This window comes from Terrapene carolina, unplaced genomic scaffold, assembly GCF_002925995.2.
Source record: "Terrapene carolina triunguis isolate 2854851 unplaced genomic scaffold, T_m_triunguis-2.0 Scaffold66, whole genome shotgun sequence".
Classification (NCBI taxonomy): Eukaryota; Metazoa; Chordata; order Testudines; family Emydidae; genus Terrapene; species Terrapene triunguis.
The window spans coordinates 18821360-18840332 of NW_020664417.1; the positions used below are offsets into that span (position 1 = coordinate 18821360).

General features: G+C 43.1%; 1 protein-coding gene across 1 annotated transcript in view; it reads right to left on the reverse strand.

Moving 5' to 3' along the window:
- ZNF827 (zinc finger protein 827) overlaps window positions 1-18973 on the reverse strand; it is a 126169-nt gene that overhangs the window by 60668 nt on the left and 46528 nt on the right. Inside the window, exon 5 of the mRNA XM_026647826.2 lies at window positions 15114-15347. Coding sequence (XP_026503611.1) covers window positions 15114-15347 — 234 coding nt within the window. The remainder of the gene's footprint in view (window positions 1-15113; window positions 15348-18973) is intronic.

Consider the following 18973-nt stretch of genomic DNA (forward strand, 5'->3'; position numbering starts at 1 on the left):
AGAATTATTGCAATGAAATTTAATTGTTAATTAAATTTGTGACTGAACTCCTTGGGAGAGAATAGTATGTCTCCTGCTCTGTTTTACCCACATTCTTTATATATTTACCCATATATTTCACATTACAGCAGCCAGTCTCAGATAATAACCCAGCACATGTTCATTTTAAGAACACTTTCACTGCAGATTTGACAAAACGCAAAGAAGGTACCAATGTGAGACTTCTAAAGATAGCTACATCACTCGACCCAAGGTTTATGAATCTGAAGTGCCTTCCAAAATCTGAGAGGGATGAGATGTGGAGCATGCTTTCAGCAGTCTTAAAATAGCAACACTCTGATGTGGAAATTACAGAACCTGAACCACCAAAAAAGAGAATCAACCTTCTGCTGGTGGCATTTGACTCAGATGATGAAAGTACTTGTTTGTCTGAGTGACTGGCTGAACAAGAATTAGGACTGAGTGGACTTGTAGGCTCTAAAGTTTTCCATTGTTTTATTTTTGAATGCAGTTATTTTTGGTACATTATTCTACATTTGTAAGTTCAACTTTCATGATAGAGATTGTATTACAGTACTTGTATGAGGTGAATTGAAAAATACTATTTCTTTTGTTTTTATAGCACAAATATTTGTAATAAAAATAAATATAAAGTGAGCATGTACACTTTGTATTCTGTGTTGTAACTGAAATCAGTATATTTGAAAATGTAGAAACATCAAAAATATTTAAATAAATGGTGTTCTATTATTGTTTAACAGTGCGATTAATCATGATTAATTTTTTTAATCACTTGACAGCCCTACTATATAGTTATTTAAAACATCACGAATCAGGTAGTAAAGGCTGATGTTCGCAATACCATAAGTCTCCAAAAATTTGGTTTCCAGACTAATTTCAGATATTCTACCTCAGACCTAGAATCTTTGTGTCTGATAACCAAGAGCCTGAATTACCTGATTATTAGCTGGGATGCCAGTCAGGTTCACATGCCAACTGGCAATTTTGGGGAAAAAAATCTTCCTTGAATATCTGATAAATTGGATTTGTGCATTAGTTTTCACAATCAAGAGGACAGGGGTAACTAGTGGGTCAACTTGTACTGACTCTTCAAAAGCATTCAATATGGTGAATCAGGCATTTTGTTATGCTAATTGTTCTGATTTGCTAGAAATAAACATGCCCTAAAACAGCTTAAATAAACCCTTAATGGTAGGAAAGAGTTGGTGAGCCTCAGAGGTTCAGCTTCAGAGCCACAATAAAAGTAACATCTGATGTTCCCTAGGGCTCTGTGCTTGATGCTTTTTTCCCCTTACTGATGTTTTATGTAAGGCAATGTTGATAAGGCTGGAATCAATGCAACAGGGTTTTGCATAAAAGAACAAAATTGGAAAATGGCTAATGTTTTGAGTTTCCACTTTAACAAAATCTCATGCTGTAGCATTTTATAACTAACAGATCCAATTTAGTAACAACTAGAACTAGAAAAAACTGGCAAAGGGAAGTAAACCACCAACATAAGGATACATCAGATTCACGCAGTACACATTTCACTTCTTCTTTTTAAAATTATAAAACTGTGGATGCTAATTTTAGAGATTCTGATTACAGGATTATCAACCCCTTAAGATTAAAAAAAATATAACTGAAAAGTGTTTTAAAGTCTACACATGCAGTGAGCAATGTTGTTGCTCACACAACACATTCCAATCAATATAGTTCTCTCTTATTTCAAGCTTCATCTACTGAACTTCTAGAATTTCTGTGGCTACTTACAGATTCACAAACACCTTGGCTCTTATTCCCCTATCTTACCGCGCTGTGTTCTATGCAGGAATAAGCAAAGAAAAGAGGGGGACACACAAAGGTGGCTTCATGCGAACTTTGCATCTCCTGGATTCTGGGAGCACACAGGGACTGGACGGGTTCCTGGCAAAAGTCAGAGCATCTCCAGAGGCTGCTCTAGTTTGCAGTCTTCTTCAAAGGTTCTGTATGGGTTCACAGCAGCTCATAACAGCTTGAGTGTGACAATCTTGGGTACATTCCCTCTCCACCCAGCATGCTACTACGCTAGAAAAGCATAGAGCCATTCCAATGGCCCTATACATCCAGGGAATCCCTTACTCTGGGCAATTCCCATATCCATATGGCCAGTTTTACCAACTTTGGCTTCTGTATGGTGGTTGTACACTATAGAGGGATAACAGCAGCACTAAGAATCAGGGCTCTTGCTTTTTGTTTAAATTTTTCTCTGAAAGTTAACAAAGAAGGTACATTTAAACTGTGAACATTAGCATTTGTTATTCCAAATGACCTCATCTTTTAAATTAATATGCTTTCCATTGATGTCAAGATTACACTTACATAAAAACAGGAAGGTCAGTTATAATCTCAGAACTAACCTATTTTAAAGATCTATTATCCATCAACATCTACTAAACTTTAAGCTCTGTTCAGTTGTGATTAATATGCTTGAACATCTCTATGAACACGAACTTTTCCAACTAGTGCCTTTTGCATTTTGTAGAAAAATTGTGATCTCACAGGACTTCAGATACACATTAGAAAAGTGCCACTTTTGCCAGATGGTGCTGCAGCTCGTGCTTTGCACTGCTATGTGGAATTCAGCTCAGCTGTCCTTCTTGGCCTCTCTGCTCTCCACATAGGCTAACAAGGTGATGTAAAGGTGGCTGGATTTGCTGAGCGATTCCCTAGAGCAGGGGTCGGCAACCTTTCAGAAGTGGTGTGCGAGTCTTCATTTAATCACTCTAATTTAAGGTTTTGCGTGCCAGTAATACATTTTAACATTTTTAGAAGGTCTCTTTCTACAAGTCTATAATATATAACTAAACTATTGTTTCATGTAAAGTAAATAAGGTTTTTAAAATGTTTAAGAAGCTTCATTTAAAATTAAATTAAAATGCAGAGCCCCCTCGACTGGTGGCCAGGACCCGGGCAATGTGAGTGCCACTGAAAATCAGCTTGCATGCCGCCTTCGGCACGCGTGCCATAGGTTGCCTACCCCTACTCTAGAGGGATGCCTGGAGCTGCTTGGTCCTCATAACCAACAAGAGTCCGGCCTGCTAGCTGACTGTGCCAAAAGTCATTCCCCTTGCTCTAAGGAAACTCTTATTGGCCAAGAGGGAGCTTCACCCATTAGGTTTGGCTGGGCAAGGAGTAAAGGATATTCAGATTCTCCTCTTGATGTACCACTTGATAACAGAGCTTAAGGTAAGTTGCTGGTTCTTATCCTTGCAAAACTGTATTGGTAGAATAGCTGAATGTATGTTGTTATTATACTGACTAACCGTTGCATTCTGGTTTCTGTTTGCATCACGCCAGCACTGCGTTCGAGTTTCCATATGTTCCACAATATGTCACAATTTTAGGAGCAGACATAGTCTTCGCAGGAAGGTAAATTTATCTGGCTGGTTAGGTCAGGCTGGTAAGGAGGAGATTTGTAGGATTCGTGGGTAGCTGGGACCAAAAGACATGCCAGCAGAGACTGTGTGGAGTCTACATAGGCAGACTTTGGGGCAGCAAGGGAGGGCGTTGTCCCCCCAAACTGCAAGCCTCAGGTGCAGGCAGTCTGAAGCCTTGTCTACACTGCCACTTTACAGCGCTGAAACTTTCTCGCTCAGGAGTGTGAAAAAACACCCCTCTGAGGCAGCAAGTTTCAGTGCTGTAAAGCGCCAGTGTAGACAGTGCACCAGCGCTGGGAGCTACGCCCCTCGTGGAGGTGGTTTTTTTAGAATGCCGCGGCAGCACTTTAGCATTGCCAATGTAGACTAGCCCTAAATGATAGAAAGTAATTGTAGATTTTTCTACAATTGTTTCAGTTGTTGTATTCAAGAGGTGGTAACAAAGTTACTAATATCTTTCTTTGAGATTACTGATTTTTTTAGACAAAGGAAATGCAGTAGGTCTAATCTACCTGGATGTCAGTAAGGCACTTGATACAGTTCCACATGAGAAATTATTACTTAAATTGGAGAAGATGGGGATTATTATGAGAACTGAAAGGTGGATAAGGAACTGGTTAAAGGGAAGACAACAACAGGTCATACTGAAAGGTGAACTCTCAGGTAGAAGAAGGTTACTAGTGGAATTCCTCAGGGATCAGTCTTGGGACCAACATTTTTATTGCTGACCTTGGCACAAAAAATGGGAGTATGCTAATAACACTTGCAGATGACACAAAGTTGGGAGGTATTTCCAATACCGAGGAGGACCAGAATACCATACAAGAAGATCTGTAAACTGGAGTAATAGAAATGGGATGATATTTAATAGTGCAAATTGCAATGTCATGCATTTAGGGACTAACAACAAGCATTAACTGTGGACCTATCAGTTGGAAGCGACAGTGGAGGAGAAAGAGCTGATCACAGGATAACTATAAGCCATCAATATGATGCAGCCGTGAAAAGGCTAACACAGTCCTGGGGTGCATCAGGCGAGGAATTTCCAGTAGAGACAGGGAAATGTTAATACCATTATGCAAGGCACTGGTGAGACCTCATCTGGAATACTGTGTGCAATTCTGGTCTCCTATGTTTAAGAAAGATGAATTCAAACTGGAACAGGTGCAGAGAAGGGCTACTAGGATGATCTGAGGAATGGAAAAATCTATCATATGAGAAGAGAATCAAGGAACTTGGCTTGTTTAGTCTAACCAATAGAAAGCTGAAGGGAGATACAATTACTCTGTATAAATACATCAAAGAGATGAATACCAGGGAGAGAGAGGAGTTATTTAAATTAAGCATCAATGTGGACCCCAGAACAAATACATATAAACTGGTCATCAACAAGTTTAGACTTGAAATTAGGTGAAGGCTTCTAACCATCAGAAAGGTGAAGTTCTGGAGCAGCCTCCCAAGTGGAGCAGTGGGGGCAAAAAACTTAACTGGCTTCAAGACTGAGCTTGATAAGTTTATAGAGGGGATGGTATTACAGACTGCATACAATGGCATGTAGCCCATTGGTGACTGACTGTAGCAAAAATCCCCAATGGCTGGAGATGGGACACTGGATGGGGAGGGCTCTGAGTTACTACAGAGAATTCTTTCCCAGGTATCTGCCTGGTGGGTCTTGCCCACGTGCTCAGGTTCTAACTGATCATCATATTTGGGGCCGGAATTTTCCCTTGGGTCAGATTGGCAGAGACTCTGGGGGTTTTCGCCTTCCTCTGCAGCATGGGGAATGGGTCATTTGCAGGTTTAAACTAGTGTAAATGGTGAATTCTCTGTAACTTGAAGTCTTTAAATCATGATTTGAGGACTTCAGTAGCTCAGAAAGAGGTTAGGGGTTTATTACAGGAGTGAGTAGGTGAGGTTCTGTGGCCTGCAAGGTGCAGGAGGTCAGACTAGATGATCACAATGGTCCCTTCTGACTTTAGTAAAAGTATCTGAGTAAGAATATACATTACAATTTTAAACCTAACCAGTGTTCCATAAGTGACTTGCCACAAGATATCATAACATGTTAGTATTAGAGCTGAGTGGGTCTAATATTTATTTAATTTTCTTTCTTGCTATAGGAATTAGGTAGAAATATCTGACAAGAGCATTGTAAGTTATGCAAAAACACTAGAGTTTTCAGTTGCCTAAGTAGTCCCTGGAATCACGGTTAAGGTTGTGCCCCTTCTCCCCCCCCCCCATCTGAAATGGCGCCCCTGTGGGCGGGGCAGGGTAATTTGTCCCCACGCTCCCAACACGCAGCCCCGTTGGCCTGACTGGAGCCGCCGCCCCCCCAAATATAGAAGTCAAACTACACCTACGGGAATCTGTCTCAATGATGGCTCTAACCTTCTCTACAGAGGTGGAGCATGGCTTAGTGTAAGCCGTGTCCAGGCCAGGTGGGTCTGGATGGTAGCTCTGGTTGGGTAGCTATTTTGATATTGAGGTCTGTCAGCCAGGACCAAAAAAAAGGCAGCTCATGCTTGGGCTCTGCTATTAGACGCCCTTTGTCACAAAGACTCCTGCCATTTGTTTGCATTCTTCATGGTGGTTTATTTCATAAAGTTGCGGCCTTTGAGACAAACATGAGAAACAGACATACCCAAACTTACTGTTACTTGCACCTAAGTGGCACCTTAATTAGTGGCCTTATCTAAAGCCTACTGAATGCAATGAACAGCATCCCTTTGACTCAGCAGGCTTTGAAAGGACCTGCAGACCTTCACTCAAGGGATTTATTCTCACTTCCATGCACAAACGATTTAATTCAAACAGTGAAAGTCAACAGCAATGTAAGAAGTGAAGAGTGTCCTTGTTAATCATTTCAAACTTTAAAAAGCACGCATATGCTGGTAAAATGTGCCTTGTGCTCCTCCTGAGTACTCTAGCCCGTGTTCGCAGCGCTTCTGCCACCTGCACCTCCCACCTGCTCCTCTGAGGCTGCGGGTGAGCCTCCCTTCCTGCTCTCCTGCTCCCCACAGCTTCTACCCCCGCAGCCCCCCCCCCCGCAGGGGATGCACTGGTGCTGAGCTGCCCGAGAGCCTGACCCTGGGGCCCCCTGTTGCTGAGGGGCCCCTGCCAGGGCACTATGTGTTTCATGGTAAATCCGCCCCTGATGATGATCCCTTCTGGCCTTAAAGTATATAAGTCTGTAAGTGGAGGTGCTGGGGATGAGGGAAGGGGTAGGGAGATTGTAGAGAGCAAGCCCACCCAGCACTCACCCACATCAGTGGCTCCTGGGCCCCTCCAATGGGGCTGGGCCCAGCTCCCTCTTCCAGGTGTTGCACTGGTTACAGCACCACCCAGGTTTGGCCTGGCCATCCCCTCGCAATTGGCCACCCTCCGTCATCACCGCTCACTAAAATTGGGCCAATTTTGAGTGGTGCTGCAACCCCATGTGCCAGGTTGCAACACCCATAGTGGGGAGCCAGGCTCAGCCCCAGGGGATAGGAGCTGCAGGGTGAGCTGGGGTGGGCTTGCTCTCCAATGCCTCCACCCCAAGGACCTCCTCTCCTAACTGGGCCCACACTCCATTTAGAACCTTCCTGTGACTGATGTGATCTCCCATTTGGGAAACACTGTATTAGACCTTGATGTGCTGGAAGAGAATTCTGGGTATTAACATGCAATCAGCTTGCCACGCATCTCTTTTTCCACGCTCAGTATCCTGAAAACAGTGATTTTTTTCACCAGAAACTAAATTTGCAATCAAATGAGTTTTTCTCCCCTGCAATTAGGCAGTATATTTCCACCATCCTGTCTGCTCTTTGGCTGAGTCATTAAGGGTGTTATGAAACATGTCCCATCCCCAGATATAGAAGTCCATTACTATTCACGTTCTTTTGGGGCTACATATTTATGCAATTGTCACAGAAAAGCCTATTAAGTTAAATGAATGTACCATGGCCCGATATGAACTTTCGGCAGTATACCACTGCTAGGAGTAAACCTCAAAATCCTAGATTTGACTTAACACATAGTAAATCTAGCTCTTCAGCAGGTTCCATTTTTTCTAGTTATTTACAAAGATGTATTAGCTCTATGATATTGCACTACTGCTATCAGATTTCTGTTGTAGTGGAACATGTTTATTAATCAAAAGTCTCATAATTTTATAGTTTTACCATGAACTTTAGACAGAAGATTTCTCTTCTACTGTATCATTACACTTCTATTTTTAGTTTGAAAATATTTCCTTTATTTTCCCTCTCCTTCCCTGGGCTCCTGTTGACGGGCTCGTGAGGAGTGATCCTTCTGCGTCTTGGTCCTGGACCATCACTTGATGCTGGCTACAGCAGAAGAGGTCAGTTCCCCAAGCCTCCCCTCGGTTCTCAGCCCCTGCAAACCGCCTGTCTCCTATTATTTCCCATCTCTGCTCTTCCTCAAAGGAGCCATATCCTTCCCTGCTTGGTCCACGGTCTTCTGGAATCACCTTGGCTGTTGCAGAGGGGCACCTATCTCCTGGTCAGACACCTTTTCTCTTACTTTGCTGGGCTCTTACAGAGGAGTGAATCACAAGTTGCTGCTTCTGCCAAGTGCCTCCAAAGCCCCACGTAGGGGTCTAGGAAATGAAGACAAGGACTTCCCTAGTCCCATCCCTTGCCAGGCTCCTAAGTGCTCCCTGGCACTAAGCAGGAATCTACACAGTGAAGAGGTGGCTCCCCATGGCTTCTGTTGCTCCTTGCCCCTCAGAGGGTACGTCCAGACTACCCGCCGGATCGGTGGGTAGCGATCAACTTATCGGGGATCGATTTATCGCGTCTCGTCTAGACGCGACAAATCAATCCCCGAACGCGCTACCGTCGACTCCGGAACTCCACCAGAGCGAGAGGCGGAAGCGGAGTCGAGGGGGGAGCCTCGGCCATCGATCCCGCGCCGTGAGGACACGAAGTAAGTCGATCTAAGGCTAGGTCTACACTACCCGCCTGAATCGGCGGGTAGAAATTGATCTCTCGGGGATCGAATTATCGCGTCTCGTCGGGACGCAACAATTGATCCCCGAATCGACGCGCTTACTCCACCAGCGGAGGAAGGAGTAAGTGCCGTCGACGGGGAGCCGCGGAGGTCGATTTTGCCGCCGTCCTCACAGCGGGGTAAGTCGGCTCCGATACGCCGAATTCAGCTACGCTATTCGCGTAGCTGAATTTGCATATCTTAAATCCACCCCCCCCCGTAGTGAAGACCTGCCCTAAGATACGTCGACTTCAGCTACGCTATTCTCGTAGCTGAAGTTGCATATCTTAGATCGATCCCTCCCCCAGTATAGACCAGCCCAGAGACATTGACTCAGTACTAAACTCAGGAACAGCAGCAGCATTGTTGCTGTGACACTGGTATAACCCCTCTTGCGGGGTCTGGGAAAGATTCCGGGTTGTGAGATTTCCCCAGGGAAGTGCATGAATATGTTGTCATTATGCGAGAGCATGAGATGAGAAGCTTAACTCTCTGTCAAAAAACAGTGAAACTATATACAAAGAGCTGTCCAATGCACACAGCACACAAACTGGAAAAAACAGGGGAAAATATTTCCCCCCGTTTTGTTTAATTATAGCAATCATAGGTATCACTTGAGACAGCAATTTTGAAAAAATCAGATTAAAATGTGATTTTTAAAGCTGACAGAATCTCTTTAAACTAAGAAACTAAAATTTCTTATTATCAAACATTAAGTAAATCACCAGTATTTTGCATAATAGGTCAGAAGCTCCTGAGGAAAAAGTATCAATTTGATCTGAACTGGTACAGAGTAAGACTGCTGTACTACAACAGAATTAATCTAGTTACAGAAATTCTTAAGATTTTCATAACAAGAAGATCATATTGTGGTCTGTTTTGGGGGCTGTTTGCTGAGCTAAGTGAACAGGAGCAGCAACCAGGGGAGTTTTGTGAAGGAGTTTAAAGACAGAGGGAGAGAGGCATTCCTTATTCCTTCCGCATCCAGCTCTCAAGCAGAGAGCGCCCTGGGACAGACAGCGAGCACAAGACAGAGTGAACTGCCAAGGTAAGGAGAGTGTAGCTGCAGTAAGACTTCAGCAGCAAGGGGAGAAGTATCTAGATAATACTTAGTCCTGCCTTGAGTGCAGGGGACTGGACTAGATGACCTCTCGAGATCCCTTCCAGTTCTATGATTCTAAGGCCGAGGGACTATAGCCTAATGACTGGAAGGGCACCAGCAAAGCCCTTTGGGAAAGAAACATTGAGGGGAGGGAGGTGGGAGAAGGAAAAAGACAGAGAAACCCAATACACCTAACAAACTAACTCTAAACTTAGGCCAATTACCCCCGACCCTCCAAAACAAACAAAAACCAAAACCCTGCAAGAGTAAAAAGAATGCAGACAGAAGTCCAGTAGCTGAGTGGGGGGCTATTCACTTTATTGCACTGACTGCAACATGTACCCGTCTCATGGGTAATCATGGATGCCAGCAACTCATGGCCTTCAGAAGGACAGTATGGACTCTTGAAGCCAGGGTGACTGAATTGGAGGAGTTATGGGATACAGATGGTACAGAGAGGATACTTTCAGGGACAAAATAGAGTCTGACAGCCTCTGTGCTGTTAAGGATGGCAGTCTCAGGGAAGGAGAACATCAAGCAGGTATAGAACTCACACTGGAGCCTGTATTTATAAGTCTGTCTCAGACACTGTATGTTACATAATACCTCTCTATTTCTGATGCTTCTGTTTCTTGTTATTTATCTGCCAAAAACACTGGAAGTTTGTTTTGAGCAATTAAAGGTTTAGCAGAAAAAACAGCCCTTTTATTTCAAGACAACTTTGTGCCATGTGCTCCCAAAGAGTTTTCTTCAAACACCCATGTGCTGCTTCTTTGTATAAAAATGTCAGCCTTGCACTGTTTCAAATTACTTCAAGTCAATGGACAATGAAAGATAAATAACTAATACTTAGGACTTTTCAGTAATATTGCTGAAAGTGCTTTACCATGATGGGCCTTAATTAGCTCCATTTTACATATGCGGAAATGGAGGCAGAGAGAGGTTAGGTGACTTGCCCAAGGTCACACTGGAAGTTACTGGCAAAGATAGGAATTCACTGACACTTCCAGTCAGGTTCCCAATCCACTAAACAATGCTGTCTCAGAAAGAGAAAGAAAATCATGCTTTTTTTTTTTAGCATAAGATCCAGATTTTCTACCAAAATATTTTTGACTTCATCTGGGTTTGAGTGGCAAATATCACTGTTAAACAACAAGCAGACTTTCTCTATGTGTACCACAACAATTAAGAATTTGACCAAATCATGTTTCAGCTCACACACCTTCAAGACAGAGTTGACTCAGTGGAATAGATAATTTCCTTACAATCTGAATGATTCTAAGATGGTATAAAGAAGAAAAAGTTTTACATATTTCCAGGTCTGTGATAGTCTTTGCGCAAGACAATAAAGCATTCTATGATTCTGAAAGATAATACATATACAAAACAATCTATGTACTGTTTTAGTAGAAATGACTTTTTTGAGTGTAACAGAGTGTAAATGAAAGTTAACAAGACATTGGCTACCGAAATTTACAAGAAATGCCTGCAGCGAGACTGGATGCATTAAACTTAGATGAGTACAGTGCAGTGCTTGAATAACCTACTTCAACTTTTGGGGATGAACTGTTGCTTTTCTATATTAGAGAATGGATAAAATTGTAGAAAAGGCAGTTTAGCTACATTTGAAAAAACAGATTTCTGGCAAGCCTTTTTGGAATGTTGTGACGTTATCAGATTAAAATATGACTATATAGATCATTGTTGCAACCAATGAAGTTTAACTCATATATATTTGCAATGAATCTTGTACAAAAAGTGGCTTGAAAGATATCTATGAAAAGGCTATGATTTGCTGATTATGATTATGCTATCTGTATGCATGTATCATTTTTGTATTTGAAGTTATAAGTACTGGCTCTATACCTGGATTTCAAAATGTTTGCTCCTGGGGTAACGCCAATGAAGTAGTCAGCCAGCACATCTTGGAGGGACTATTCAAATTGAGTTGCCCAACAAAAGGACACTTAACTCACAATGGGAGATGCCCATCTACACTGAGTGGACTATCTTATAAACGTGCTGTATGGAATATAGGTAATGGCTTCCTGCAATGACTGGGCGAAATTGGGCATGAACATGTGACTTGCCCATGTGACTCCAAACATTCTGTAAAGCGCTCCTACCCTATGTAGACCTTGCTGACACATTCTAAATGATACCTAGTTTGTATGGTTATAGTCCCATTTGAAATCACACCCCTCTAGTGCGCTTTGCTGGTGCTGTGTAGACAAGCCCCAAGAAAAAATTAAAAAGGGCTTTTCATTCATGAAATATTTTTCAACACGACCCACATGACCTCTATCCTTATGCCCCTCAAGAGCTGTCACAGACTATAAAACTGAAATGTTTAACCACCAACACAGTATAACCCCATCCACAGGCTAATTTAGGAATATCAACTGCTACAATGCAGTATGTGTAAATAAATCTCAATTAATTCCTTACTTTTGACACTATTGATCAGCCAGAAATACCATCAGCAAGTGTTGCTGAATCACTGAAATGATCACAGGAGAAACATTTTCTTAATGCATTTCTTACTTGCAGCGTTCAGTCAGTTCCCAACTGAAAATGTGTAAGATTTTATATAGTCTCTGAAAATTCCTTTTGAGTAGCAGATGTGGAGGGGCCAACAAGATTTCATCCGATTTGAATAGATATTTCAAAAAGGAATATTCTAATCTACTATATTAAAAATCAACAAAACTCTATTTTACAATAAGACAAAGAGATTCCATATTAGCACTGTTATTACTCAGACTTCACTGTCATGATTTATAGTCTCCAGGACAATGGAGGAATTCTATTAAATTACAGAGCTATTACTTTATTGAGTATAAACACATTTGTAAGTATGAAGAAAAATAGAAAACCACCATTTAATATCCATCAGATTGGAGGGTTTTATCACTAGAACACCATAGTTAGAATTCTGTCTACTTCTATTCAAAACACCGCCTACTAGTAATGATAGCATGCTATGTCAATACAAAAATGAATGAATCTATAGGGAGGTTGTGGAATCTCCATCTCTGGAGATATTTAAGAGTAGGTTAGATAAATGTCTATCAGGGATGGTCTAGACAGTATTTGGTCCTGCCATGCGGGCAGGGGACTGGACTCGATGACCTCTCGAGGTCCCTTCCAGTCCTAGAATCTATGAATCTATCTATGAATCTATAAAACACATTTTATAATGTTTGGTATTCTATGGGAAATTCCTACCCCAAAACCCAAGTCAGTAATTTTTACATTATATATAATAAATCATTCATTCAAAGTGGATGCTTCCAGACTAAAGCATTTCTACAAGTGTACGTGTATCTTTGTGTGTCTCTCACTCCCTACCACCATTGGTTCTAACCCAGAGGCATCCACACTGAAGGGATGAATTGAAAACAAGAGAACAGACATTGCTTAGTGGCAGGAGTTTAAGTAGGGCTCTCAATTTAGGTTCAAATTTGACAATTTGAAAATCTTGTCAACGAATTTTAGACATAAATGGCAGAGATCATGAAATTCACTGATCACTGAATTTCTGCTGGTGTTATTTGCAAGACTCTGACATAGCCAAACTACAAGAAAAACCTCTTCCAATTTTTGATATGGAGATATGAATCCTAGTTTTCAGACTGGAAATAAAGCACACATTTTTAACAGTGAGGGTAATTAATCATTGGAAAATTTGCCAAGGGTCATGGTGGATTCTCCATCACGGACAAATTTTAAATAAAAATTAAATGTTTTCCTAAAATATATGCTTTAGAAATTATTCTGGGGAAGTTCTATGGCCCGTATTATACAGGAGGTCAGACAATATGATCACAACGGTCCCTTCTGACCTTGGAATCTATGAAAATTACCACTCTCCTTTCTCCTGCCCCTTCCTCCCCCCCCCCGTTCATAGTTTCAATTCAAGGTTCTAATGTTCACTGACCTGTGCTAAAAACTGAAGTTTATTATAAGGGCAACAAGGTCCCATCATCAATAACCTAAATACCAAAAAAGTCATCAAATTAATCCGCTGTCTCACAAACCTCACACCCAAAATATGTACAGTAACTCCTCACTTAACGTTCTCCCACTTAACGTTGTTTCAAAGTTACGTCGCTGCTCAATTAGGGAACATGCTCGTTTAAAGTTGTGCAATGCTCCCTTATAACGTAGTTTGGCTGCCTGCTCTGTCCACTGCTTGTAAGATTCTGTGGAAGAGCAGCGACTTTACTAGGGAGCATTGCACAAGTTCCTCTTCTCCCCCTCCCTCCGAGCGCTTCCCCCACTGACAAACAGCTTAGGACGTTGGCGGCGCTTAGGACTTTCTGGGAGGGAAGGGGAGGAGCGGGGAAGTGCCGTGTCTCCACTCCTTCCCCCCCCCGTCCCAGAAAGTCCTAAGCGCGAAGCACTGGGAGGGAGGGGGAGGAGTGGGGAAGTGCTGCGTCTCCACTCCTCCCCCATCCCTCCCAGAAAGTCCTAAGCGCTGCTAAACAGCTGTTTGGCAGCGCTTAGGACTTTGGGGGTAGGGGGGAAGGAGTGAGGATGCAGCTGCTCCGGAGAGGAGGTGGAGTGGGGATGGGCCTGGAGTGGAGCAGGGACAGGAAGAGGCGGGCCTGGAGCATCCCCTGGCAAAGTCGGCACTTGATCTTCTCAGGAGAAGCTGCTGCTACTGCGAAGGTGCTTCCTAGAGTCCTTGCCTGCAGCGGGCAGTGCCTGTGTGGGGTAAGCCAGGGGCACTTCCCAACCACAGTACACTACAGTATATAATGCCTTTTGTCTGCCCAAAAAAAGTTTCCTTGGAACCTAACCCCCCACATTTACATTAAATCTTATGGGAAAATTGGATTAGTTTAACATCATTTCACTTAAAGTTGCATTTTTCAGGAACATAACTACAACTAAGTGAGGAGTTACTGTATGTATGTGTCTGTGTGCATGTGCACACTACTACAGTTGGAGGACTGAAGGCGAAAATTATGTTCCTCTTTTCTACACTTATATAGAGAGCATATTATATACACACATACATATGCACACACAAAATAGCCAACAGAATGCAAAAAGGTTATATTTCTATTGGGGATATATAGAGAAAAAGTAAAGCAATGGAGTCAAGTTCGAGTGGTTTGTAACTCACTACAAAGCCTGTTCAATCTACAGTATCTACTTAATAATGCGTTCTTACAGTTTAGGATACTGCACTCAAACGAAAGGCTCTAAAGCCCGTAACGTGTAAGGTTAGGTCAGATACCTACACCATGTGTACAATAAAAATACACACTCTGATGGTGTTAATGAAGAGAGAGACAGACGTAAATAAATTAGGTATGGAAGTGTTTTGTGACATTATAAAACTATTTCAACATATGCAAATTTTAAGTGATCAGTTCTGTTGACTGATGTTATAGTCATTAACTTGAAGACCACTGAAATCTGTGCACTGCAATAATTAGACACCACGTTGATAGGCACCTTAGATCTTAGGTATCTTCGCTGCTCCTTCAATTGTAACTGACACCATATGCCTTTACTTCAGCATATCCCTGCTAGCATACAGGTGAACATTTAAGAAGCTGAATATTTTTAAAGTAATCAATTACCTGATAGCTTCATGAGGAGCTCAGATGCTGCCTTGATGGACATGTCCTGCCTTAACACATTTGTCTGCACTTCCTGTGGCTTGACAGTCTCCTCAGGGATGCTTGGGGCTGAGGCTTCGGGTCCCTGGTTGAACATGTAGCTGGACTGAGACAAGGTTGAGCTTGCAGCTTCTTCATCCCGAGGCTCGTCTTTCACTTTAAATGTAGCAGTCAAGGGCTCTTTTTGATTTGCAGCTGTCAAGGGAGTTAAAAGGCTGGACTTAATGAGATGTATAATGCATAATCACACCGCAGCAAGAAACAGGAATGAACTGCAACCCAAGAACAGCTGGAGCAGGTATTGGGCGCTAGAACATGACACACCATTTAGAAATGGCTGGTGGGGTAGGTACGTATCTGCACCTTTGGTACACAAGAGCTCAGAGTGTTGAATCTCAAGGAAATGTGCATTTCCCACTCCTCCCTTTCTTCTTCTGCCCCTGCCCCCACAACAGCTTTCCCATTGCTTGTGCTGTCTTGTATGTCTCCCACAAGCCTCATGGACACCTAAGGACACCACTTCACATAATAGCCAATTTGGCACAACCCATAACCATTTAGTTATGAAGCTATTTTTTAAAAACTGGATATAAAAGAGAGGAATAATAAAAGATAGCAAGAGAGAAGGCAGAAGAGGGGAGCAAAGGGAAATGAAGAGAAGAGCAAATTAGTTACCCAAATGATTTGTTGTAATAATCTTATGGGTGTGAATAGAAGGATTTTTAGAGGTTCCAAATACTTCTTGGGGAAGAGAGCCCTGCATTATCAAAATATTTGGAGATTTTGTTAAAATATCCCCACCCTGGAGAAAAACCAAAACAAAGCAAACAGGTTTTCTTTTTAAATATCTTTTTAAATGCCTCATGTAAGCAACTGCTGCTTCTGGGAGCAAGGTCTATAGATCTTGGTGCTGCTTATGTTGGCTGGGCACAGAACCACTTTGGCAAATAGCTCTTCAGTTAGTAATTGCTGATGTTGGATCTGTGGCACTGGATTTAGTCAACTTGGTGAAACCAGGGACCTGGATACCACTTAAACAATATTGCCAACCCCAAACATTCTAAACTCATGAGTCAGGCCCCCTAAAATTATGAGAATGCCTTAAATCATTAGATTTATTTTAAAAATTGTCATATTATTTTCCCCCTGCCTTTTAATTTTTTAACCTTTAGGCAAAGCCACCTGCCCCCAATTTGCTCATTATTATCTCTTGTTCAAAATTCCACTTCATGTGCACTCAAAAATGCAGGCCTCCCTGTTGCAGGTGGACTCTCCTTACCAGCTCCCCAGGGCACTGGGGAGCTGCCATTCTATCCAGCTCTAATCCCATACCTACCTAGGAACAGAGTAAGCAGCTCCCCCACAACATTCTCCCTCCTACAGTCATCCATCCCTCATCTACCCTCTACATTCACTTGTCTCTCATATTCCTCCTTCCCATCACATTCTCCCTCTCTGCCACAGCACAGTCCCCGGCACACCCTCAGTCTGCTTCTCACGGTGCCCCTCTCCACTCCTCTCAGTTTGCCTCTTGCCCTCCACCTCAATCTTCCTCATGCCTCCAACCATTCTCCTGGCTTCCCCCAGATTCCTTACCTATCTCCTAATGTATTCCCCCTCCCGGCTGCTCGTGCACCTCCACATTCCCCTGCCTGACTAAGTGGCCATCATCTTCCCTGAGGGCAGTCTGGCTTAAGTCTCTTTGGAAAGAGTGGGAGCTGATGGCCATCTTTGCCATGGGCAGCTTCACTTTCCCTTGTGAAGCTTAAAGAGATATGGTGACCAGATCTGGCAGCTACCCAGGCAGAAATGAGAGATGAAACCCATTTTGGCTAAGGGACAAATTTCATGAGATGGAAGGCATGAGAATCCTTAAAGCAAATATTGCAAGACTCATGACAAAGTCACGAGTGTTGCAAGACAACACTACTCAAGCTCAGCGAGTGACTTATTGAGTCAGTGCTGGCCACAGAGCACCAGGCTTAGTCGACTAAAGATGAAGAGACTGGCCCAACAGCAGGGGTTTGAAACAGCCCTCTTGCTCTTCACAGGTCTGGATGATGCCTGTGACTTACAGACACTCTTTGTTTTTGGTGTGGAGGAAGGCTGGAGAGAAGAGAAGCAGAATTTGAGGGAGGATATTGAAAGAAACACTGGCTGGGTGACTAGCTAACTAACTATAAACAAAAATAGCCCCAAAATGGGCAAAAGAAAAGAAAAATGAACGAGGGAAACACTGAGGATACTAAGCAAGCTCCAGGCTCACTGAATCATTGGTGGCCAGAAGGATTAACAGAAGGGCAGTTGAGGCCACTGCTTCTCAGAATGTTGCAGAGTGGGAGGCATGTGGAAGAGTGTAGTGCTCCAACAATCACAGCTCCCTGGAAGCTATCAAGCTCATGTCGCAGGAGGCATGCGTAGCCCAAGAGCGGAAAATATGAAGAATAGACCTCAAAGAACAACAGTGGAGTTGCTTTTAAAATTACCCTGTTAAATGCCTCACAAACAACTGCTCCTTCTCAGAGCAAGCATAAAACTACTTTTGAAGCTTTGTCTTCTGTTTCGTAACCCTATCTGAAGTGCTCAAAGGAAGAGATAATGAAGTTTTAAGCGCAACCATGGGTAGTTGCTTCTCAGATGGTGAGAAACTTGAAGCTGGTGGCCACAATCAATTGGAGAGTGCTTAAAAGGGATACAGCTCTTGGACACACATTCCACTGTGCCTTAAAAAAAATAATATACGGACCTCTAACACAAATTTTAAAAGCTTTGCAATTTACACTATGGAGCTGCTTGGGTTGCCTTTGGATGATTTATATTTTTGGTTGGGCTTAGGGTTGGCAAGATGCTATCACAGATGATTTAAGGAAGTGATAGAGTTTGGGCTCACCCAGTAAGTATGCACATTTCAATACTCACTCTTAAGGAATTAAATATCTTAAATCTGAACATTTTAATATGCATTTTTAGCACTTATGCCACCATAAGGATAATTTTTACCTTTACAATTTTAGGTAATCAAATGCAAAAATGTGCATTAATGCAATGTTAAGCATTGCATTAAATTCACCAAAATACAAGTTATGTTTAACATAGTTATGCTAACCTCACCAAGTTATATATGTAAGCCCTCCAAATACCTCCACAATCCGTTGTCCAGGTCTGACCCTTCTGTCTAACTCTGTCTCTCATGCCCCATTTCTAACATAGTCTATTCTAGGGTTCCAATTGGGCCCACATGAAGTGGCATTGTGTACCAGCACATCTCCCAAGAGGAGTGTACCAGCACCTCTTGGGCCCCAGAATCTCAACTTTTATCTCAGTCTCAACTTACATTTGAATCAATTTGGCTCTTGGAGGTACAGGGGTCCATCCACATGGAATTCAATGCAGGATCAGGGCCCATGTCTAGACAGGGCTTTAGTAGGGTTACCATCCGTCCAGGTTTCCCCGGACATGTCCGGCTTTTTCAGCCTTAAATGGCCGTCCGGGGGGGATTTCTAATGAAGTAGAAATGTCCGGGATTTCCCCTCCTGCGGAGTGCAGCGCAGCTGATTGGACGCCTGGCCTGATTGAAAGCCGCTCGCAGCCACTAGGGCCTCTAGCAGCCAGAGTCCCTCCCCCTCCCCCGCTCCCTCCTCTCCCACAGAGCAGCGCGGAAGTGTTTAGTCCACGTGAAGCCTGCATTTCTCCCTCTGCCGGGTGAGCGGGGGGAGCAGGGCAGGCGGCGGCGGGGGAGGGGCGTAGAGGCGGCGGGGGGGGTGTAGAGGCTGCAGGGTGAGTGGGGAGCAGGGGGCACAGAGGCTGCAGGGGCGGGGGGG